At 36.5% G+C, this 26,756-nt stretch overlaps 1 protein-coding gene across 4 annotated transcripts in view; it reads right to left on the bottom strand.

The window, feature by feature from the left end:
• Positions 1-26,756, bottom strand: part of HPS4 (Hermansky-Pudlak syndrome 4 protein) — a 304,728-nt gene that overhangs the window by 230,656 nt on the left and 47,316 nt on the right. For 2 of the 4 annotated variants that reach the window (XM_090413587.1, XM_090413586.1), the window contains one exon: positions 21,978-22,074. In XM_090413587.1, coding sequence (XP_090269713.1) covers positions 21,978-22,067 — 90 coding nt within the window. In that variant the 5' untranslated portion in view covers positions 22,068-22,074. Of the gene's footprint in view, positions 1-20,855; positions 20,983-21,020; positions 21,137-21,977; positions 22,075-26,756 lie in introns of those variants that run through there. The other 2 variants (XM_090413589.1, XM_090413590.1) reach the window with 2 other exon arrangements.

A 26,756-nucleotide genomic window follows, 5' to 3' on the forward strand; every position in this document is an offset into this window, starting at 1 on the left:
GCATCTAAACCACAGAATTGTTCAATTGAACAAGTTAGACCCTTGACATGTTCATGCAATTTGGGTCTCAGCTCAGGAAAGATTCTACAGGAATAAAAAGAATGCATGACAGTCCTGTTAAACAACGATAATGCAAAAAATGATGTCTCACTACCAAACTATTAGTAGCTCTAAAGCAGTTGAAGATTTTAGAAAAGTTTGTAACTACATGAATACAGAAATAGGTTGCTATACTTCGCAAGGAACAACATCGGTCTTAAGTGAGGTCTTATCAAAGCCTTGTAAAGAAGCAAAATAACATCCTTATCTTTACATGTGAACGTTCGTTTCAGCATTGCAATTATCTAAAATACAAACTTATTTATTACTGACCATTTACAAAAACAAACTTACATTAGAGCCTACCAGTTTCAGCAGCAAACTGTCTGACTTTTTCAAGGCGTTTATGGAGACATAAAAACTAGTAAATGCAAATTGAAAGGAACATAAAAAACATAAACCAACTAGTAGCTAAGGTTACACGTTCGCATGACAGAGAGGACTTATTGTTCTTATTCATTATCACACATGCGTGTTTGTTGTAAACGTGTAATGCGATTACTGGCTAGCTGTAGTCATACAAGAATAGTCAACATTTTGTAAATAAACTCCAAGCCATTAAGATTGCACCAACAGACATGCTAGCCAGGCTAGATGTTGTATCCCTTTTTACCAATGTACCAGTAGAAGAGGTAATAAACATCATCCAAGATCTCTTTCCTCTAGGCATCACACAGATTGTGTGATGTCTAGAGGAAAGAGAAAAAATTAGATTGAAGACACTGCCTTCAATCTAATTTCTTCAAGGTTAACAACACCATATACCAACAATTAGAAGGCCTAGCAATGGGAAGCCCACTATCACCATCTTCTGCAGACCTTTTCATGGAAAAACTTGAAAAAGAAATTCTCTCCACAATTTCCCCCAGGCCATCTACATGGTGGAGATATGTTGACAATATCTTCATTATATGGCAAGACAGCTTAGAAAACCTAAAATCGTTTGCGGATAAAATCAACTCAATACATAACAAGATCACTCTGTAACTGGGAAAACAACAACCAACGGTATTTTTTAGACGTTTTGATAAAGAAACAATCAAAAGGTGTCAAATTATCTATTTACAGAAAGCCCACAGATACTGGAAGATATCTTCATTATACTTCAAACCATCACAAGACACACAAACTGAGCATTATCCACATGTTGAAATATAGGGCCAAAAAGTTTATATCAGAAGAGGAGGATAATCAGACTGAACTCTCACTAATAGCCAACACATTATCACAAAATGGATATCCTCAAAACATTATCAAAAAATATCTATAGGGTGACAACCCCAGACAAGAAGAATCATGTTTCCAGCACATTTCCACTGTAGTGATCCCTTTCATCGAGTCAATTTCTTATCAAATAGCCAGAATACTAAGAGCTTATAACAACAAAGTGGCCTTCAAACCAACCACCAGCTTCAGACAAGTTTTAGGATCCCCAAAAGATAAGGTGCCTTTCTACAAATATCCAGTAGTATATTACATTCCTTGCTCCTGTGGTCTTGCCTACATCGGACAAACTTCATGGAGTTTAGAAATCAGACAAAAAGAACATGTTGGTGATGTAAACTACAACAAAAGTATTTCTTCTGGCTTAGCACATCATTTCTGTACATCTAACAACACGATAGAGTGGCAAAACAGCTCCATGCCATATCTGGATGATGACTACAGACTTCGTTTATTCAAGGAAGCCACAATAGTGTTAATAACCGGTGGAAACCTCAACAGAAATCAGGGTGCAATCCTAAACAGTTCGTGGAAAAACCTGATCCTCTCTCTCTCTAAATCAATCTAAACTACAGCTAGCCAGTAATCACATTACACGTTTACAACAAACACGCATGCGTGATAATGAATAAGAACAATAAGCCCTCTCTGTCACGCGAACATGTAACCTTAGCTACTAGTTGGTTTACAACGATTTTATATTCCTTTCAATTTGCATTTACTAGTTTTTATGTCTCCGTAAACACCTTGAAAAAGCCAGACAGTTTGCTGGCGAAACTAGTAGGCTCTAATGTAAGTTTGTTTTTGTAAATGGTCAGTAATAAATAAGTTTGTATTTTAATTATAAAACGACCAAATATGTTTAGTTTAATTGCAATTATCTTTTGAGTTGTATTACATGTTCTATCCATGTTTGTTTATAATTGTTTAGTTTTTCTTCTATTGATTTTGTTTTTAGTTCTTTTAAAATGGCAATCTTTGCCACATGGCCCCTGAACTTCAACTTCCTATCTATTAACACTCCAAGATCCCTAGCCTCATCAGTTTTTTCTAGCTTTATCCCACCAATATAATACAACATTGGACATCTAATCATGCCGAAGTGAATGATTTTACATTTACTGATATTGAACTGACATCAATTTTCCCATGCCCACAATTCCAGTCTATTCAAGTCAATCTGCAAGTACTGCATATCGGCAGCAGCATTCCTGATTACTACCTATCTTTGTATCATCAGCAAATAACTATATGTCGCTTGTCAAAATCCTTCCCAACATCATTAATGTAGAGACTGAATAACAGTGGACAAAGCACTGATCCTTGTGGTACACCACTTATTATCTTAAATCTTGCAGACTTACATCTCCTGTATACCACTTTTTGATATGTCAGTCAGCCATCCTCTTATCCATGTTAATATTCTATAACCCAAACCCATTTTCTCCAATTTATGCAACAGTCTACCATGCTGTATTCTGATAAAAATCTTAGCAAAATCCAAAAGTATCATGGTGTATCCATTTCACTCGTCTAGTTCAATGGTAACATTGTTATAGAATGTGAGCAAGTTGCTAAAACATGACCTTTCGTTAGTAAACCCATGTTGCTCATTGCAAAGTAGACATTCACTGTCAACTCATTTCTGAATGCAAGCCCTAACCAATTTTTTCAAAAATCTTCACTGTCACTCCTGAGATACTAATTAGTCGATAGTTGGATACATCAGTCTTTGCACCACCACCCTTGTGCAATGGGATTACAATACATTCTTTCCATTCCTGCAGAATCTTCCCTGTTGTGATACTCATATTACATATCCTGGTCAAAGGAATGCCCAGTTCAGCTGAAAACTCTTTTAGCACACGTGCTGATATCCCATCAGTCCCTATTGCTGAATTCTTATTCAATTTGTGCAACAGCACTAATACCTCGTCCTCATACGCCTGCGTTTCTTCATCTAGTGAAGAGGTAACAGAGCTCAATGTTGCGCACACCATGTTGATAGTTTTTAACAAAATGGGCACTCATTAACTGAACAACCTCTTCTGCATCTGTAACCCTCATGCCATCTAGATTTAGAAGAGTTATTCTTTCATATTCCTTCTTTCTTTTACTTGCAGCATATCGATAGAATTCTTGTGGGTTATCTTTAGCATGCAGTTTCTTTTCATGCTCAGACTATGCTTTCCGTACAATAGTCGACTATTTTCTTGCCTGCTGCTTATAACATTCATAATGGACTTTCTCATGCACACAGTATTCCTTCCACATAGTCCTTTTCTTATGAATCTCTTGCTTAATAAGATTACACATCCATTTGACTTCTACTCTATTTATTCTTCGAATTCTCAGGGACACATTCTGATATTGCATCATTTAAGTATTGTTTAAATGCTTCCCATGTACTGTCAATATCCTTTCCATCCAGTAACCGATCCCATTCCAGTGAACTCAATATACTCCTTTGTTGGTCATAATTTCCTGCATTGTAGTTCAGCATGCAACTTTTTCCGAATGGAACATTCATAAACTTAGTCACTTCCCAAGTTAGTACCACGTGATCACTGTCACCAACAAGAGACAGAGTCTTTAACTGAAACACCCTCTGTCACATGCTGCTTGAGGAAGTTGTCCTGCAACAGCTCAATAAATGCATTTTCATTCTTCTCATGAGATTCTACTGTTACTCAATTAATAATTGGATAATTAAAGTCTCCAATTATGATTACTCTTTTCACGCTCATATTTTCTATTTGGTGATGCATTTCTTCATCACTAGCAAACGATTCACCAGGCCTGTAACATTACCCCACTATGTAATCAAAACAGGTGTTCTTTCACCTATTTTGTTAATGTTTTGTCTTTTTCAGGCAGGAAAAAGACCCAGAAGAAGACCAAGATATAGGTGGATTGATATGGTAAAAAGTGTCTTAGACAATAGAAATGTAAGATCTGATAATGTTGGAGTCTTGACAAGTAACAGACTGATTTGGAGGAAAATCGTAGATAGGAAGTTAATAATGATGTAAATTTTTCATGTAGTACTTTCATATCCTAACACCCCTCGACGGTAGATGGCAAGAATTTGACGATGATCAACGAAGTAGGTTCCAAAAGTTTCTAGCCTGACATACAACATTAACGCCAATTTTAAAGCAACGTGCATGACAGATAGCACCATCTTATGCAGAGCTTGGAGTACCAGTTTCAACTCTCTACCTGTATCATTCAGTTGGAGGTACTCGTTTGACTAATACATGGCACGTTAAGTGGCTGTAATGCTGAAAATTAAGTACCGAAGATCATGGCAACAATCTTTTGGGATTGCCAGGGAATTCTCTTCATTGACTTCAAGGAAAAGAATACCACCACGAATGCAGAATATTATGTTTCACTCCTGCAAAAGCTGTGTGATGCCATAAAGGAGAAGAGACGAGGAATGCCGAGTCATAGTGTTCGCCTACTTCACAACAATGCTCCAGTCCACACAGCTATTGTTGCAAAAGCTGCGGTGAAGGGCTAACTTCCAGGAGATTGAACATCCACCCTAAAGCTCGGATCTAGCACCCAATGACTGCTACTACTACTACTCAACAATGAGGTGATAGATGCAGTTTTAGGCCATTCTGCAGACAAAACTACGGACTATTTTTTTCAAGGACATAGAAATGTTAATTCAAAGATGTGAAAAGTGTGTTGAAATAAAGGGAGATTATGTTGAAAAGTGACTGCATGACAAGCTGGTAATTATACTGGAATGGGTGGGGATGGATAATAGATTAATGCAGCATTTCTCAACCTTTCTAAGCCCAAAGACCAGTAAAATGACTAAAACAATTCTAACGGACTACTAAGTCATGTAATTTTTTTTTAAATATATGTGGGGTTTACTAACATTTTGGGAAAAAACTGTGCCTTTTATAACATAATAAATCTAAAAGCATGTATTCAATACATATGGAAACATAATAACTGAGGCTATTTGGTGTGAGATTGAGAGTGGTGGAACAAAATATACAGTTGGATGCTGCTATAGACCAAGTGATGGAATAGATGGTGGAGATAGTATGCATAGACAAATAGACGCAATGAGTGGAAGGAGGGTAATTATTATGGAGGATTTCAACTATGGTAACATTGATTGGAAGGAGGAGAGGACACATGGGAGGAAGGAATTGGATTTTATGCAGCATGTAATGGAACTAGGGGAACTAGGGGTTCGAGAGTGCTTGTCCTAGTAATTGCATCTGAGAATTTGACTATGAGTTTTATGTGCCATGGCATTGAACCAAGCAATCTCCTAAGTTTGTCATACTTACCAGCCCGGTGAAAGTGACCATAAGGTTTTGACCTGGGAAGTGGCTAAATGTGTGGAATTTCCAATTAAGAAATGGTAAATGTGGAATTACCGGGCTGGTAAGTATGACAAACTTAGGAGATTGCTTGGTTCAGTGCCATGGCACATAAAACTGCAAGGGCTGGATGTTGATAGTGCATAGGAAGCGGTAAAGGAACGTTTGAAGGAGGTAATGGCTGACTGTATATCTAGAGTCTGGATAGTAAATCAAATAGGGGTTAAATGGATGAATAACACCATTAAGCTTGAGCTGCAAAAAAAGAAACTGTGGAGGGAATTAAAGAAGAAAGGTGATCCCTCGATGAATCTAAGGACTCCTTGGAGTTGCCCGTAATGATAAAAATAATAATAATTAACTTGGAAGTATATGATTAAAAGTGTATCATCACCGAACAAAGTTTTAATTTTTATTAAACAAATAAAGGCATCAGTTTCCGATATGCTGTGGACAAATGAATGAGTATTTCAGCGCCGTCCCGCTGATATATCCCATTCATCTGCCCACAGCAACTTTTATATTTTATATGTTATCCCCATCCATCTACCCACACTCATTAAGATCACTCCACAACAACTTTTTTTAGCACCGTTGGTACCATGGGCAAATGAATAGAGAGTGTCAGTGCTGTCCTGCTGAAAACTTCATTCATCTGCCCACAACGACATTTATCTTTAATCACCATTCACCCACAACAACTTTTATCTTCACGCACTCACTGATTCGACCCTGCGACATGTAAACTGTTCCATTGGCTAAGTGCATTGCGAGACAAGGGGGAAAATGTTGTTCTTATCTTACTTGATGTCCGGCTGATACGAATCGCCTTATTTCCCTGATGAGTTTTCCATGACCAGCAAAAAAATTTAAGACATACTGTTATATGAGGTCCTTCCCAATATCAGTCCGACCCACGATGTCAGCCGCAAAGTGCCATCCACATGGTCGGGTGCATTTTCACACCAGCAACCGTATGCCATATATACCATATGCATGTGATTTGCACTAATCGTGTTATGATGGTGGGTTTAATTATATCCGTCCTGTTTTATCCAGAGGCACAACAGTAGTCATCGTAAATCTGGCAGATTAATTAATCGTGTGGTAGTTTCATTTATATGTCCTGTGTGCTGCTTGTATTTGTTACGTTGTAATGTGTTTCTGTACAATCCATAACCGTACGGATGTTGTTGTCTGCATGCAACGGATTCGATGTGCTCAGCTGCATATTCCTGCAAGCAACCGTACGAGATAGAACTTCGCTAAACAGAACGTGAGCATCTATCCTCCTCGCCAGCGGAGCTGAGCCTCACCGTAAAGTCACTTTGTGTAACTTTCGTTTTATTCCCAATTTTGGAAATGGATTAATTCCAAAACCAGTAACAAGAATAATCGGGAACTGTAGTCCAAATAAATAATATAATTATGTTACTACTTACTTTTAATGAAATGGCTCCGCTTCTCGGCCTTTGTAGAATTACTGGATATCTGGCTCAATATTGGTCCACTTCAGTCAAAGATAGGCACATACACACTAAAACGATTTCTGTATTTTGTTTTTATTTTAAGGAGTGATGAAAATCCTTTTTCAGAAAGATAGTTGTAGAAAACTGCATGACGATTTTCAGTGCTTCTTCAGATAATTCGGGAAATTCACTTCTCACTGAAGGCGAGATCCAGAATCCAGCCAAACCAAGATCACGTAATTGCATTTTAAGCCCACTATCACTTGAAAGCTCAATTAACTGTTCTTTTTTCAATAACGAAAGGCCGTTCTCGTAACTATAAGCTTGAAATAGATCTCGAACCCACAGAAATTTCTTATAAAAGTTAGTCGGAAAATATGTTTCAAAATTCCATTTCAGAGTTTTGAGATGGTCACAAACCCTTTCCAGAAACTCAGGATCAACAAAAAGATCATTTTCCACTAAAAAGGATTCCAATGTTGGAAAAGGTGCAAATTATCTGTCTTTCACATAAGTAATGCACAACACCAGTTTTTGTTTTGTTTTTTTCTCAAATGCCTTTATTTTGTCATAGGCATCAAGAACAGTTAAAGAATTTTCCTGAAGGGAGAGATTTAGTTCATTTAGTTTCGAAAAAAATATCTGAAAGATAGGATAGTGTTGATAACCATGCTTCGTCAACAAGGAGTGATGCAAAATTAGAATTATGTTCATTTTGTTAGTATAGAATGGCTGATAAACATCAAAGGATTTGTATCCCCTTCATTAATCTTGTTAGTACTTTGCCCCTGGAAAGCCAGTGAATTTCAGAATGAAGCAAAAGTTGTATATATTCACTGCCCATTTCACTGCAAAGTACTGAAAATAACCTGTTATTTAACGATTGAGCCTTCATGAAATTAACTATCTTTACAGAGTTGTATAGCACAGTTTTAAATTCTAGCGGCATTCCTTTGGAGGCCAAACTTTCTCTACGTATGAAACAATAACATCTGATTCATATCCGAAGCCACTTCCTTGACCATAGAAACAACCCCCAAACTATGCCTACCTGTAAGGGTACGAGCTCCATCCAAACAGAAGCCCGTGCATTTTTCCCATTGGATCCCTTTGTGTATTATGTAATTATTGAGAGTGTAAAATATTTCTTCTCCAGTTGTTTGGGATCACAAAGTTCTACAAAACAGAATATCATCATGAATGTTGTTATCATGCGCATATCTTAAGTAGCATATTAACTGCACATCATCTGTAACATCAGTAGCCTCGTCTATTTGTAACACATAATAAGTGCTCTTAACTCTTTCGATTAACTGAGATTCTACGTCACCTGCCACATCATTAATTCTGCAACCTACAGTGTCATTGAAAGAGGAGTCAAATCAACATCTTTTAGTAACTTGTTGCCAAACATAGTTTTTACCACATCTTTTACAGCTGGAAGTAGTAAATTTTCCCCGATAGAATGAGGTTTCCATGTTTTCGCTAGGCACAAACTTAAGAGATAGGATGCTTCCAGTGCCTTGCTATTAATTGAATCCATGGCTAAAACTACATCTTTCCCATTATTTAATGTCCCTAAGCGTTGCTGAAAAAATTCAATTTGCTTATTTGTCACATCACAATGTTTAGTTTCTAACTGTCGTTGGAGTTTCGCAGGTTTCAGGCACTCGTTCGACAACACTTCATAACACAAAACACATTGAGGGTTTCTGTTCACTTTCATCTCCACACCAAGTAAACCCGAATTCCAAATATGAACTGTTATATTTCCTACTGCATTTTTTCTTTGATCTGCTTGTTTCTTCTACTTTAATAGTATCAGATTTATTAGCCGTTACAACATGTGTATCACAATTAGGGTTAGCATCACCTGTATTTGCTCTTCTTTTCAAAGTCCTAGTTCTAAGTCACTTTTCCATTATTAAAAAACATTTCTGAAAAATATATAAATACTGGGGTTAACTCACAACACACTTTGTCCAAGTATTTTTTAGCATTTCTGAAGGTATACTGGGTCTTGGTTGAAGAAGGAAAACCTTCAGTAATAAAAATCAATAAACAACAAGCAATTGATTGAAATGTGGATAACACAGGTTCACTTCAAATCTGACAAAACAGGAAGGGAAGGCGGAAGCAATAAAACTATATTGTTGTTCACTTTGCCACTCTTATTATTCGTCATTCTACCGCTAAAATTACTGTAGGGCCAGAATGACGAGTAATAAAAGAGGGGTGAAGTGAACAACAATACAGTTTTATTGCTTCTGCGTTTGAACATTCTGATGCTATTTGATGTTTTTTTTAAGTCTCCATTTAATTTCAATAATTTTTACTTACATATTCAACTTTAATTTGTTTGGATAACTAAAAAATATATATTTATTTAATTAATTTAAGTCTACCTGCGGACCACCTGTCCCACTGTCGCAGACCACAGGTTGAGAAACACTGGATTGAAGATTGGCTATCTCATAGGTATCAGCAAGCTGTGTATGTGGAGTAGGGGGGAGACAATACCCAGATGAAGAAACTCACTGGTGATGTGCACCAAGGGTCTGATTTGGGGCACACAGTTTAACATATATGTTAATGATATTGAAAAAGGTTTGAATGGAGATATGCAATTGTTTGAAATTGACACAAAGTTGGAAAGAACTATGAGGAGTAGAGCAGATGTTATGGCTTTACAAGCAAGTGAGTGGGATGAACTTCATTGTTGCAAGGTGTAAGGGTTTAAAATACAAAATTAATAACAGAAAAACTCACGTAAAAAGATTATTTAATAGTATAATTTTCGCCTGTGTGTCACAGGCATCTTCAGTACATTTTAAACTGAAATTAAACAATAACTGACAATTACAAAAAGCGTCACCTAAGTAGCTAGTGTAGGATAACTAAAAAGGTCAATAAATTTCCTAAAAAAAAAAAAATTATATATACAATAAAAAGTTAGAAAAGATTAGCTGAATTATAGAGTACTATCTCCCATAAAGCGGATAGACGTAAACCATCAGATCTGTTCGAGTTAGGCGAGTGAAGTCAAGTTTCACGTTTCTTTATAAAATCATTCCATGAGGAACCAACTTTTGTGAAGGACTCTTGTCTTTTTCCAATGAACTATGTCTAGTGATGATGGCATGTTCTGCAAGTCCAGACTGTTCAGGTTCAAGGTATTGAATATAAGACTGGTGTTCTTCTAGCTGAATAGAGGCAGATCTTCCCGTTTGTCCTGTGTTAAACACCTAGATAATTAAGATGTGGAAGCTTGTCCTCAGAAGTGAGAAAGGTGGAGATTTTTCTGAATGGTCGAAAGGCAACAAAAATAATCAGTGGTTTTAAAACTTTTGCTATACGTTCACTAATGTCTTGTACATAAGGGATAGGAATGCACGTTATTTCTTCTGTATTTGAAGAGGAAGACATTAAAACTACTCAAAGCTCTTTTGATGAAGGAATTCTTATATCCATTAGATAGAAAGGAAGAAGTAATATATTGCAGCTCTTTCTGTAATAGATCGTCTGAAGAACAAAAAGAGTGGGCAGGAACTATTAAAACCAGTGTTTTAATAGTTCCTATCTTTTGACTGGGATGGTAATGAGATTCAGCATGGATATAATGGTCTGTATGAGTCTTCTTTCTATAGACTGAGAAATGTAGGTTACCATCTGGTTGGCAAAGAATTAGAAGATCTAAAAAAAGGCCAACTGCTTATTTGATTCTACTTCTAGGGTAAACTGGATCCTTGGATGAAGTGCAATTAACTTAGTGAGAAACTGTTGAAGTTCAGTAGAAGAGCCATTCCATATAACAAAAATATCATCGACATATCTGAACCAATGAGTATGAGGAATATGAGAGAAAAATATCTCTATTACTCTGCGACTATTCAACTTATAGGCCTCTTACACCAGATCCTAGCGGGAGTCAATTGAAGAAACTTAATTCTCTTATAGATAATGTATCTACATGGGATGAAGATCAAAAGAAAAAACTTAAAACCTTCTTCAGTTGTCCACCTAGATTGTATGGTCTTCCGAAAGTTCAAAAACCAGGCATTCCATTGAGGCCAGTTGTAGATTGCATAGGTTGTCCCACTTACAAAATTTCAAAATTTTTATCAAATCTTCTCACTTCTTCAACTAGAAGAACTGATACTTATATAAAAAAAAAATACTTTGGATTTCAAAAATAAAATTTCAGATCTTCATTTGGATGTTTTGGATATCATGATCAGTTTAGATATTGTTTCTTTATTTACAAATGTTCCTTTATCTGACAGCACTGAATTACTGCAACAGGAATTTCCTTCAGACATTGTAAAAATATTTGATTTTGTAATACATTCTGGTTATTTTTCCTTTAAAAATAAGTTGTATCACCAAATTGAAGGAACAGCAATGGGCAATCCTCTTTCTCCTGCTATCTCCAACTTCTTTATGGAGCATTTTGAACAACGTATCTTTGACAACATTTCTCCCAGACCTACTCATTGGTTCAGATATGTCGATGACATTTTTGCTATATGGAATGGCTCTTCTGATGAACTTCAACAGTTTCACTAAGTTAAATGCACTTCATCTAAGGATCCAGTTTACCCTAGAAGTAGAATCAATAAAGCAGTTAGCCTTTTTTTAGATCTTCTAATTCTTTGCCAACCAGATGGTAACCTACATTTCTCAGTCTATAGAAAGAAGACTCATACAGGCCATTATATCCATGCTGAATCTCATCATCATTCCAGTCAAAAGGCAGGAACTATTAAAACACTGGTTCATCGTGCCCACTCCTTTTGTTCTTCAGACGATCTATTACAGAAAGAACTGCTATATATTACTTCTTCCTTTCTATCTAATGGATATAAGAATTCCTTCATCAAAAGAGCTTTGAGTAGTTTTAATATGTCCTCCTCTTCAAATACAGAAGAAATAACGCTCATTCCTATCCCTTATGTACAAGGCATTGGTGAACGTATAGCAAAAGTTTTAAAACCGCTGAATATTTTTGTTGCCTTTCGACCATTCAGAAAAATCTTCACCTTTCTCACTTCTCCTAAGGACAAGTTTCCACATCTAAATTATCCAGGTGTTTATCAGATTCCTTGCTCTTGTGGATTATCTTATATCGGACAAACAGGAAGATCTGCATCTATTCGGCTAGAAGAACACCAGTCTTATATTCTTCAATACCTTGAACCTGAACAGTCTGGACTTGCAGAACATGCCATCATCACTAGACATAGAGTTCATTGGAAAAAGAGAAGAGTCCTTCACAAAAGTCGGTTCCTCATGGAACAGCTTTATAAAGAAACATGTGAAGCTTTACTTCACTCGCCTAACTTAAACAGATCTGATGGTTTACGTCTATCCCCTTTATGGGAGATAGTACTTTATAATTCAGCTAATCTTTCCTAACTTTTTATTGTATATATATATATATATATATATATATTTTTTTTTTTTTTTTTTTTTTTTGTTAGGAAATTTATTGACCTTTTTAGTTATCTTACACTAGCTACTTAGGTGGTGCTTTTTGGAATTGTCAGTTATTGTTTAATTTGAGCTTAAAATGTACTGAAGATGCCTGTGACACACAGGTGAAAATTATACTATTAAGTAATCTTTGACAATTGACAATTATGTCTTTAGGGGTGAAGCAAGATGCTTTTCATATTCCCCGCTATCTGTTGTGGTTGCAGTGAAGGTAAAATTTATGAGCAGAATGCTCGCCCTGATTGGGCATGGAGATTATGCATCACTAAAGGAGGCCAATATAGCTTTTGGTCTTCTGTATTTGAATATGTCCGTTGGATCGTATGCTGTAGCTTGTTGAACCAAATCGTTGGGATGTGTGGACGTCTTTAGGAAAAACTTGGTGGCTAAGGATCGTAGAAAAGAGAAGATATAGGGAATATTTGTGTCTCTGTGGAGTTGAATGTTTCTAACATACCACGGAGCATTCAAAATCATTCTCAGGCACTTGTTCTGCACTCGCTGTATTTTGATGATGTTAGCATTAGAGGTGTGGCTCCAGGCCGGAGAGGCATAGGTGATTATAGGACGAATCGTCAACTGGTATAGCTGCAATTTGATTCTGTTGCTGAGCTTGCTATTTCTATTAATTAGCGGATAGATCTGTGCTATGACTTTAGATGCCTTTGTGCATGCAGACTTGGTGTGTTGATTGAAAGATAGCTTTTTGTCGAGAATTACACCCAGGTAATTTGTTTCTGACTGCCAGGGAATTTTAATATTGAATAGTAACAAATCTCCTACAGGAGACATTGGCCTTTTTGAGAAAAGAACGGCTGAGCTTTTCTGGGGGTTGACTTCCAATCTCCATTTAGAGAACCAACCCTCCAGCTTTAGAATGTTTTCTTGAAGCTTTCTGGTAATGAAAAGGGGTCTGAGAGATCTGGTTAGTATTGCCGTATCGTCTGCATATAGGGCCAAAATGGAAGTCATCGGATTGTGTGGGATGTCTGACATGTATACAGAGAACAGCAATGGAGCCAGCAGAGATCCCTGCGGCACTCCAGCAAAGATGTGGCGCTGGGAGGATGTAGAACCGTTGATTTTTACTTGCATTGATCTATTTTGAAGATATGAGTGGATTAAATGAACCATTTTAGGTGAGATGCCGGCTGAGATAAGCTTGTGCAGGAGTCCAAAATGCCAGATTTTGTCAAATGCTTTGGATAAATCTAGGAAAACAGCACCTGTGCACTGGCGCCAGTTGTAGCTGGTTGTGATGTATTCAACAATTCTGTGGATTTGCTGGGTAGTACTATGGTGTTGCCTAAAACCAAACTGTTCTTTTGGAAGGATGTTTAGGTCATTTATTGAGGTTTGAAGTCGTGAGAGGATGACCTTCTCTGCAACCTTACCCAGATTTGAGATGAGACTGATTGGACGATAATTTTGGGGTAGGTGCGAGTCTTTGCCTGGCTTATGTATGGGAATTACGTCAGCCAGTTTCCAGGTGGAAGGAAAATAGTGAAATCTTAAAATTGCATTTATTATACTGGTCAGGTACACTACTGCCCTCCGGGGCAGAAGTTTAATCACACGATTAGTAATGCCGTCTGGTCCAGGAGCTTTTTTGTTCTTTAAATTTTTAATAATGTCATATATCTCAGCAGGTGATGTTGATGCAATATGGTCAGTGCTGGTGATAGGAAGTTTGAGTGAGTGTCTGACCTTGCTGTGAATCTTATGTATGTGGTCAAAGTCAAGGTTTCCATACGAAGGCCTGCATTGCTCTTCTAAGCTGTGCGCTATAACCTCTGCTTTGTCCACATCTGTGTGAGCAAGGCCCTGATCAGTTAATATTGGGGGAAGGGATCTGCCTTTGTTTTTGGTATTTTTCAGTAGTCCCCAGATGGAGTGATCACTAGGTGAAATGGAGGATAACTTTTCATCCCATACATAGTCTCTGTGAGCTTTCAGTGCATCTCTTACTGCCCCATTTAGTCTGTTTAGATTTGTTTTGTCTTGTGGTGCACACGTGTTACGGAATCTCTTTCGAGCTCTGTTTTTATCTCTGATTAAGTTCATGATGTCTTCAGGCAAACGATCTGGCTTGCGGGCAGTTTTGTAGGAGGAAGCTACCTTTATAGCAGAATTAATTTGTTGTGTGAGATTTGTAACTGCAGTTTCTACTTCTTCTTTTGTGCGTATGTGAGGAACAGGTCCAATATGATCCTTGAGTGCGGCTGACAGTCTTTCCCATACAATGTAGGAGTGAGAAGGAGGACACAGGAATTCCTGATTTCCCAGCTGCAGCAGTATTGGATTGTGATCGGATGATAGTTCATCCATAGAAATGATACTGTACTGAAGTTTAATATCCTGCAGGATAGCTATATCCAGGATATCAGCAGTGCCGAACGTACTGAGATGAGTTGGTTCGGTGGGGCCTGCCACAACAGCGTTGCTTGATCCTAAGTAATTGAAAAGGATGCAACCATTCTTGTTTGTGGTTGAACAATTCCAGGCAGGGTGCTTGGAATTCAGATCCCCGGCAATAATGGTGGGCCCTCTGATGCCTAAGATGGCATTTAGATCAGAGTGAAGAAGAGATTTTTGGGGAGGGTTGTAAGCTGAGTAGATTTTCAGTTTGCCAGTGGAGCTGGTGACTACTTCCACTCCTGTGATCTCAAGGTTAGTGGTTGAAGGAATGCTCACAGAGTGGTGCTTAATGTAGTTTTTAATGAAGATGGCAGTGCCACCACCTCTGTAGAGTAGTCTGTCATTTCTGTATAGGTGATAGCCACTTATTGTAGGGTTGTCTGAGGGTCTTAGATGAGTTTCGCTGATTAGAATAACATCTGGCTGATACCTAGATGTGAAGGCACGGAGTTCCAGGATTTTGTTTTTGAGGCCATTTGCGTTCCAAGCAACTATTTGAAGAGATGCTGGAATGAGTTTGTTACTATTCATTTATGAGAGCTGTGAGGATGACCTGTGTTTCACGAAGAAATCTTTTAGTGGAGGTTTCAGTAGGGTTTGATAGGCTAAAATTTTGTAGCATGTTTGCTAGTGAGGCCGTGATAATAGCTGTTAGGTTTTTAGGTGCTCTTGGTTGATTTTGGTCTGGAATTGGCCTAGTTGTACGGGTCACATCGGCATAACTTCTTGTTTGCTTTTGGTTGGAGGTCTCCGACTGTGGTCGATGAGTCTCCGGTTTTGATGTCTGGGCCGCTGGTGTTCTTGTACTGTAGGAGGAGGGCTGATTGATTGCCTCCATCCGTCTGTTCTTTGGGTGTTGAGTACATCCTTTGTAGTTCGCCGGATGAGGGCCACTGCAGTTGGCACATTTGGCCGAGGTGGTCCTTGGCTTAGTGCAGGTATTGGTTGGGTGGCTGTCTCCACATTTTAAACATCTATATTCTGCTCGGCATAGATTCTGGGCATGGCCAAACTTTTGGCACCTGTGGCACTGCCCAGAAGATGATCTTTTACGGAGTGGTTCCGGTGTGACGATGAGACCACAGACTGTTTTTAAGTTGTAGATATCCTTATATATTTTGTGAATCTCAACAAGGACTAATGGCAAGGGAGTTTTGTCTGCTTTGTACATTCTGCTCACTTTGACTGGTGGCAGATCCTGAGAATTTAGGTCAGCAGCGATTTCTGCTGTGTCAATGTCTTCACAGACACCACGAAGGACTACTTTTAAATTTTTTTCTGAACTGAGCGCAAAGGTATGATACTGGATGCCTCTGTTGTCCAGTTCCTTGGTCAACCTTCTGTAGTCTGTCACTGTTGCTGGCTGAATCTTTATGCCTTCATCCATGTTTTTGGCCTTAATGAAGCCAATATGCAGATTGGACATTGTGGATCGTAAAGCTGCCCACTTTTGTTTTTCTCTAAGGATGACCGGAGGCACCTTTTCTTTGGGAGAGGTAGCGGCGTCCGAACCCTGAGAATCCTGTTCCATTACAGTATTGTCATTGTGCGGTTCTTCTGTTGTTCTTCGCTTTTTGCGAGCACGCACTTCTACAAAGTCTGAAGGTGTAGAAGGCATCGACTCTAAATGATCTTCAGCGACGACTTTGTGAGCACGCACTTCTGCAAAGTCTGAAGGAGTAGAAGGCATCGACTCTAAATGATCTTCAGCGACAGCGTCTGAGACACATTCAGGGGGAAACGTGTCATACAGTTTAACCTTTCCCGGCCAGTTATCACTCAGTAGCTTTCCCAGTCTGAGGAATTCCCTGTAGACTTCTTCGAACTGGGTCTCATTTAGAAGTTTTGTCATTTCAAGAAATAAAAATGTGTTGATACACAGATGGAGAAAGAGTAGAGGTCCCTCAGGTGCCCCGAGCAGGCAAAGACAATCCTGTGAACTTTTGAGGGTCCACTAGCAGATCCCGTAGACACTCTTAGGTGTCTACCAGCAATAAAATGTTACTCTATTATATATATATCCCGTAGATCAAATCGATCTACCAGCAACGGTAGCAAATATTTCACCTTAAAAAACCTTAGAAAATGAAGAACACTTACCTCTGTATATATCATTTATCATTCAAAACTATCGCCACTAATTAACAACACAATGACTCAGCTGACTCTTTAATTTCATCATCAATAATACACTACACAAAACACTAACACACGGGCCGCCATTTTTTCTCCTGAAAGTCTCCTAAGTAATCTTTTTACACGATTTTTCTGTTATTAATTTTGTATTTATGTCTGCTCACGGTTTGCCATTATTAAAACTTAAAAAAGGGTTTAAAATTCAGAAAACAAAGATGGGATGCAGCATATACAATTAATGGGGATATCTTAGAGAAGGTAGAGGACAAAGAATGGGGGCAATGTTAGATAATGACAGATAAGGACCCAAAATTTAGAGATGCACTGCTAAAATTGTGAGGACAGCACAGGCAATGATGCAAAGGACACCGATGTGTACCAGTAAGGAGATCATGGTTTGGTCATATAGGGGCCTTGATCAAGCCACATACAGATTACTATGCACAGATTTGATCATCTAGTTTTCAAAAGGATGAAAGATAATGGCAAGAGTCTAGAGACAATTGACTAAGGTGGTTTCTGGTGTCTGAAATGTTGAGAATGAAGAAAGATTGAGAAAATGCTTGTAGAGTTTAGTGGATAGAAAGAGGGATGAGACATAAGTTGGTAAAGGATTATTACCAAATAAATGTGGAGGGTTTTTTTATAGAATGAAGAGAGATTGGGAGACAGGGGTGAGCAGGAGGGGGGGGGATAAGTAGGTTTTTTGGGATCATATTCATATGCAATATTTACAGTAATACAATTAACAGAAAATTAATAAAACATAATACTTAGTTTTTATGCATTTTATTTTTATAAAACATCTGATAGCGTATATAGTTACCAGATATAGATATTTTTAAACAGAACAGCAAAAACAAAAAAATAGAAACACAGGCAGTAATACTTGGCAAAGATATTTATACAGATAAATACATAATGAAGTACTGCAATATGTATTGAAAGGCTTAGATGTTGATTATTCATTAGTGCTTCACGGTACTAACAACACTAAGAGATGAAGAAATTTATTGATTGAACTTATTAATATTTCACTGGTTGCACCATCAGAGCACAAATTATAACTTTGAAGCAACACAAGTACTACACTACAACATTAGAAACAATTCAATTTGTAACTGACACAGAACTAATGTCCTAACAAGGCACCCTCCGGTTAACCATAAAGTTAATTTGAAGAAGTCAGGCTATTAGTTCGACAAATCCTTCATAGCAGATGTTGATTTTGGAATCTAAAATTGATTCCAAAACTAATTTTAAGAGTATGGTTGCATTAATTTGCCATAGATCTGGGGGGCAGTCATTATGAGACCAGATAGCCTGACTTCTCCAAATTAACTTTAAGTTAACTGACCCACAGATAGTGCCTTGTTAGGACATTAGTTCTGTGTCAATTACAAATGGAATCGAATTTGTGCTCTGATGATGATGGGTAGAAAACCAGCAAAATATTAAGTTCACTCTTACTAAATTTATTTTTTTCTTCTCTTGGTGTTGTTTATACTGTGAAGTACTAATATGAAAGTGCTGCAACACAGAAACTGAAATGAGGAAAGGAATTAAAAAGAGTGAATCATTAAGTCCTAGACCCCATAGCTCAGTCAGTATTGACAATGTCCTTTGGATGGAAAGACCTGGGGTCTAAATCCAGTCTAGGACAGAAAGCACCTTTATAAGGTTTCAGGAGAGGAATCTGGTAACTTGCTAAGGCCACTGGATGCAACTTCTGCTCTCCTGAACTTCCACCTCTCTCATCCTGATGGCACCAATGTTACTTCAACCAAAGATAAAGCTGACCTCCTGGCATCAATCTTTTCCTCAAACTCATGTAGGAAAATAGGGCATAATGCTAAGTATTGTTATAGACAGAAAAGGTCAGATTATAAGGAAAGAAAGGAAATAAGGTATGATTCAAATATTGTGTTAGTAGATAGTAACTTACTGAATAATCAAACTAACAGATTTAATTGAAACTTGTGTAGTCAACTTATAGTGATGAATAGCACATGAAAAGCCTTTAACAGTCATACAAGGTCTGATTGAGAACATGCATTGTGGGATTCTGTTGGATACAGGAGCACATGTCTCAGTAATGTCTTGGTCACTCTAAGACAATATTAGGAACCTAATTCCTGGTGGCATTGTTAATTTGAATTATCCTATCAAACTGACAGGAATCTCTGAAACAGATATTTCTACTACAAAGAAGATAAATGTGTTGCTTAACATTCTATGTTTTCCCTTAAGCATTTCTCAGGAGCTGATTATTCTCCCTGAAACTTCAAATCCAAATGTTCAGTAATTCTTGGATTGGATTTCTTAAATGCCAGTTTTCCTGTTATTTTTTGGAAGGCACAATTACAATTTGTGGGGGTAGAATACAATCCAAATAAGCACTCTGATCGCACATCATAGAAATCTAATGAATGCTCTAAAGTGGAAAACATAAAAAAAGTTTTTGAAAAGGAAACAATAAATAAAGGCAAGAAGGAAGACTTGATAAGACTAAAAGTAATTGATGCCAAAAAATTGAAAAATTCAGTGCATGAAAATAGATTAATCAATACATTCTTTGAGTCTGCATTCCAGTTGTTTCCTGATGTCTTCTCTGAAGATCTCACAGAAATGCCCTGTAAAAATCTAGACAAGCACATAACTGGAACAAATTAATTTTCTCCATGAAAGGTTGAAGAAATAGTAAATAATATGGAAGGAAAAAGGGCCTTCATTAAGCTGATTCTAATTTCAGTCCTGTCAAATCAGGCATTATTGAATTCAGTCCTTTCAGATGCAGTAAGTAAAGGAGTGAACTGTTTCCCCAACAAATTACTAATACACTCTAGGGATCTAATATCCCATAGAAAAACCTTAGTAAAGGTTCTTTCTAGACTGGATGAAGTCATCCCTAAATTATTCAAAACGTAAGTTCTTTCAAAACAGATTATGCTCATTAGTCATAAAGATAGTAACAGAGAGAGATTGCCCAAATAAATTCTCAGAAGGAGGGCAAACAAATCTGAGACATCAAAAGAGATGAAGTAAATGAGGCACCCAAAGAACAAAACTGGGGAAAGTCCATGACTATAACACAGACTAAGCTTAAGACCTATAAGACAATAATTGTTAATAGGATTAGGAAAACAAATCGCCTTAATTCTAATAAGCTGGCAACTTGTGAGATAAAAATTAATCCCATAGAGGGTACTAAGTCTAATATTAAGAGTAGCGAAGGTCATCTCCTGAGGGCATGGGAAAGAAAGGAGAGAAAAAAAGAAAAAAAAATTTTTTTTGAGAAAGATTAAGCGTTTGTAAAATCTCTCATGATATGTAACTATGTAACTTATCATGTTCGCTTTTGTATATTTTTTTAAGAGGAATGTACTTAGAGAAATGTTAACTTAAATAAGCCTTTGTTAAAATAATGTGGCACATGATATCATTATGTAACATGTTAACTTATGTATAATCAGTAATTCACTATTCTAATTCTAAGAATAGTGAAGAATTCTAAGAATTGACATAGATGGCAATTTCAAAAGATGCGATAAGTATGACATCATCATGTGAGAAAAGCACGCATGCATAGAATGGAAGTCTGGGAATATATAAGGTAAGACATCGAGAAGAAAGGGATCTTAGGGTTTTCACCTTCTCTTACCTGGGTCTGCCACTATGAGAGGTGTATTGCTGGTAATTGAAAGAGAAGAGCTGTATGTCTCATGGTTTTCGCCTTCTCTTATCTGGGTCTGCAGCCACATTAGGTCCGTTGTCAGTCATCGAAAGAGAAGCATTGTTTGTCTTATGGTTCTCAACCTTATCTTACCTGGGTCTGCTATCGGTAATCTAAAGAGAAGCATTGTAGATTTTGAGTTTTCCACTTGAAGTCTGCTGTCAGGAATCGAAAGGAAACAGCTGCACCTTGCTGCCACATTAAGAGTCCTATAGGGCATGGAATAATCAGCGACTCGGACAAGGAAGAAATTTGGTAGGAAATAAAAGACAGTAATGAATGAGAACTGTAAGTAGTTATACATGTGATAATTCCAAACAAGAGTGTTCATCAAGTGTGTCTATTTATGGGTACAATAAGATAATGCAAATTGATATTGAATTAAGGTTACTCAAGGTATGCCTTATTGTCAGTTAATGTATATATGACCGGAGGATATTATAGACTGAATTAGCTTCAAAGGAAAGAAATTAGAGCTAAATTTGATTTTAGGAAGAACTGAGAATAACAAAAGAATTGTAATGAAATTGTATATATATGTTAATGTGAATCATACTGTAAATATTCCTTTTTTGATTTAATTAAATGGTTTGTGAACAACACACTGGACTGATTCTGTCAATGCACTAGCCTGAAAATTTTGAACCTGCTTAAAGTAGAAGTTTATGTGATCAGTAATTAAGTCACAACTAATTTAAGGTAAGGATTAGTATAAGCCGGCGAAGGTTGGTCGATTGGTAGAGCCTCTGCTACTAATGGCTCAGTTAAGTATGTTTGAGCGCGGTTAGTAGTTGGAAGGGGACCAATCGTTCGATGCTGTCGGCACACTCTCCCTCGATGAGTCTTTGGACTCCCTGGAGGTGTCAAAATAATAATAATAATAATAATAATAATAATATAAGTGGAAAATACAAACAATATCTGCTATGTCTTTAGTGTTTCAGGTAAGATTTATGCAAACATATTTCAAGAGGTTGAAAAAGATTGTGAAAATGAAACTATTATTTTTACGGCTATTATAGCCTGTATTTACTAGAAAATATTTTTTACCTGAGATGGATAAAAGTAGAGTATGGCATCTTTTGGATCATCATTTTCAGTTTTACAGTAAGTTATATCATAGACAAAGAATATCTGCATATCAGCTCTGTTGAGGAGGAAAAAAGCACTGAATGAGTACCATAAATCTATTATTATTATTACACAGTCTACAGAAATTTAATAACTTGCTGTGAAAGTTAATTCCTAACATTCAATATGCCAGAATGAAATTCATAAAAGTCATGTTATTAACAAATTAGATATTTCAGAAAGTCATTGGAGATACTTATTTTCTTATAATTATTAATAGATAATATCTAATGTTCTTGACAGCATAATTATTAATTGTTTACTTAATGTTAAAATATGCTTATTGTTGTTTATTTTATATCTTAACACCTCAAGGAGTCCTAGGCCTGGCTGAGGGGGAGGGAACTCAATTTCAACCAATGTTCTCCAGACTAAGTCAAGGAAGCAGATGTGAAAGAGTCACGTTTTCTGAGCAGCAATTTGATTGGTCACCCCGGACTGAGAAAAGGGGGGGGAGCTTTTCAGAAAAAAAGTGCATAACATACTTTACATTTATAAGTACCCAAAATTATAAAAAATGGAGAAGTTATTTTTATTTAAATGAAAATATAATTGTACATAAAATATATGAATTGTATGAGAGAGAACCAAGAGCTAATAAATTGCTATTTCAATGGCAAAACAATTATATTAATGTCATTCTCAGGAGTCATTCTGCTGTCATCCTCAGCAGAATGATGACTATATTACTGGCAGAAACAAGGAAAATCAAATAAATCAACTCAGTGCTGTTAAGAATTCTAGTGTTAAAATTAAATACCAATACAAATTACTACAAAAAAATAGTGAATGAAACTTTTTTTTTTTTTGTCACAATACACCTAAACATCTTTTTATGTGAATTTTTTTTACGCGAATTCGGAGTTATGCAAATTGGGATATCAAAAATAATTTTTTTGTATGCGATTTTTATTCACTTTTATGCAACCAACCTAAAGTCTAAGTTAGGAAAAAATCCATAATTCAAGAAAATTGAAACAAGAATTGCATTCTCGTTTCAATTAAGAAAATTCTAAATTCTTACGAATTTCATTTATTGGGAATTCTCCTAATTACATAACTGACTGCACATAATAAAAGCAGTTCTTAGCAGTTTGAATTTGGTGTTTGAGTAGACAACACAGTTACCGCATTTTTTGTATTTGCATTTTTCTTAAAAAATGCAAATATTTCTTAAAAAATTGTGAAATCAAAATAAAAATTGCGTTATGAAATTAATAATTTTGCTAAGAAATAATAAATGGCAAGCTATATGTAATTTTCAAACTTTCATTTCATTAACCGAAGATTTTAATCCAGCCCGCATATGATGTTGCCAATAACAAAAACAGGAAAGCCGTTTCCTTGGATAAAAAAATTCAAATTTTAGATCATCTTCAAACTGGGGAAGGTGCGACGGCTGTGGGTAAGCATTTTCGAGTCCGTGAACTGTCAGATCTATAAAGAAAAATGAAGAGGCTATTAGAAAAGTGGTATGTTCTGCTACACAATCAAGTGCGAAATTATCATCATACACAAGAGATGTTGTTCTAGAAAAGGCCGAAAAAGCTTTAGTGATGTGGATAGAAGATAATGTACAAAAAAGAATGCCAGTTGATGGAAATTCCATCAAGCAATCAGCGTTGAAATTTTATGAACAGATTAAAAAACTGCAGCCAGATACTTCATCTCAATCGAGGAAAAAATATGAATTTCATGCAAGCAATGGTTGGCTAGCTAAGTTTATTAAAAGACATGCTCTTCATAATATAAAAATCAAAGGTAAAACGGCTTCTGCTGATGAAACAGCTGCTAAAACATTTCCACAAAAACTTGCTAAAATAATTGAAGATGGAGGTTACACTCGTGAACAAGTTTGGAATATGGATGAAACCGGCCTTTTCTGGAAAAAAATGCTAAACAGAACTTACGTATCAAAAATGTAAAAAACTGGATCGCATAACACTCCTATTTTGTTCAAACGCTTTAGGAGATCGGATGTTAAAACCACTGCTCACAAATCGATCATTAAGACCACAGTCAATGAAAGGTGTAGATTTTCAAAAATTGCCAGTTCATTGGATGGCCAACAAAAAAACTTGGGTGAACATTGATATTTTCACTGAGTGATTCCACAAACATTTTATGCCAGAAGTTAGACGCTATTTGAAAGACAAGGGTCTCAAATTTAAAGTGCTTTTGCTTATTGATAATGCACCCGGTCATCCTGCCATAGAACACCCAAATGTGCAATTTTTTTTTCTGTTGCCCAATACCGCATCATTGCTACAACCTCTAGATCAGGGTATAATTGTGACTTTTAAAACATTATGTCAGACGAACATTTCAGTACGTTTTGAACAAGCTAAATGATGATGAAACACTGTCAGTTATGGATGTGTGAAAAAAATTTTCAATTATGGATTGTATTGATCAGGTTAGATTATCGTTATCTGAATTGAGACCAGAAACTATGAATGCATGCTGGAAAGCTATTTGGCCTGCATGTGTTAAAGAGAATGCTCCTGTTCCCTTCAATCATACTTTTCATAATTCATACTGCAGTATGAAATTCATACTCAATTCATACTGCAGAATTCCCCAATATAATAAGTGTTAAAAAAAAAAAATAAAAAATCAGCTAACAGCTTTTTATTCCTGTATATATAAGGAGTAGGCGAGGCCGTTTTTATCCCTATCTAAGTTTTGGAGACTGAGTGGGCAGTTCAATCTCCACTGGTACCCAATCAGAGGTAGCTGGCCCAAGACTATCACTAATTAAGAGGCATGCAGTGAAGAGTGACGGCTCAACAAGTGCCGCCATCTCGTGGTCCCTAACACTCGTATTTAATGTCTGAAATAACGTGGGTTCTACGGTCGATTTTCTTGATTTTCCGGGAGAAAAAACCTGCTTGCCCGTGCCAGATATCAACTAATTCGGGAACCGGTCAAAAAAAGGCTTAGAAAAATTTCCTCTAGTCGCTGACTAGACTCGAAATCAAGTCTTCCTTCGTGTGGCCAAGCGCCGTGGTGTGCAAACGCCACATCCACTGAGCTACACAGGCTTTGACATGCGAAATTGGCAGAGAAGGATTCGATGATATTATGTCGGCAGATATTGAAGAATTGTTAATTGATAAACCTCTTAGAGAAAACGAAATAGTGGAGAATGTTTCTGAGACTCCTGAAAGCGAAGAAGTAATGATAATGATCAAGATAATCCTACTTTTACTGCTGATATTATTAAAGGTCTTAAACTGGCCAGTAATTTAGGCAATTATTTTGCCCGACATGATCCAAATGAAGAACATGATGGGAAGTTTTCACGTGAGCTTAAGTTTTTAATGTCTTCATAAAGAGAATTATATCGCGACTTATCTAAAGCATCAACACAGCTATTAATAACCGAGTTTATGCCTAAAACTACTGAAACAACCAGTGGTACTTTTGTTCAAGACATGACAAGAAGAATTCCACAAGTTCAGGCGGAAGTCGATAACAATAATACCATATTTAGTAGTTCTAGTGATATTAGTCTCATGAAAACGAAAGCTTTCGCGTTATTGTCAGAAACTGATGACGAATAACATAATTTTTTTTATAGAATCCTTAGCAAACAACTGAAATTAATATGTTTTTTTTAGTTATTAAAATTCATTATATGTATCTGCGTTCTCCATAAAATGTAAATAAAAATCTTATGATCCTAACGAATTTAATGTTTGTTTTTTTCATTATTTTGCTTATATTTCAGGTTTGGAACCAATCTTCACTTTTTCTATGGAGTCAGTAGTTCTTTAGGACGTATCTATCGCATAAAAAGAGGTTTAGGTGTATATGTTCTATTATGTTGTGCTGGTCTAGCTACCTATGGGCATTTGGAGTATTATGAAACTGAATATTTTGCATAATTTTAGATATACAGACTTCATGGGTGGTCAGTGTATTTAAGTAGCATTGGTGATTTTTATCTGTTTTATTGTGTTTTTTGCCTTAGAAAAATAGTATATCAGTGAAGATTTTTGAATATTTATAATATTTGTATATTTAATATATTTTTGTTTAGATATTACAATATTAAATAGAGATGTAAACACACAAAAAACAGGATGCTAATAAGAACAGTGAAATCGAGAACAAGAAGGCTTGCCCTGATAAAGACAAACTTGAGGATATTGAAAATAAGTTAACCTGTGAAATTAGAAGGTTAAAACAGATTATTAGAACAGACAAAGGAGGAACTACAGAAGGCTGAGTGGTTTAAAGGATCATACATAGAACAAGAAAATTAAGCAGCAAAATGAAAAACAACAGAATCAGGTAAGTTAAGGAAAGTAAGTAGAGGCTAAATTATAAAACTTTCATAAAACATGCCATTGATGACTGGGTTATAGCTTCAAGTTTTCCTGGAGCAAAAATTAAAAATATAGCACAACCAATTGAAAAACAGAAAAGTAAAGCAAAAAGAGATTGTAATTCTAATAGGTATGAACGACTTAACTAGCAATAAGTTCAGTATGAGAGAGGACATGAAACTAGAAGTGAGAATGAAGAATGATAAAGTGACAATATGATGACAGAAATATATCAAGGAAAAACAACTAACTGAAAACAATTCAATTCTACGTAGAAGGAATGGATGCAAGTTTTGTACGTGTGGAGTGACTTTGCTAGGAGTATAAGAAACAAAGGGGTTGAGTTTGTTGCCTTGGTGAATAC

Source organism: Typopeltis vanoorti, chromosome 24, assembly GCF_054136105.1.
Source record: "Typopeltis vanoorti isolate ZY-2024b chromosome 24, IOZ_Tvanoo_1.0, whole genome shotgun sequence".
NCBI lineage: Eukaryota > Metazoa > Arthropoda > Arachnida > Uropygi > Thelyphonidae > Typopeltis > Typopeltis vanoorti.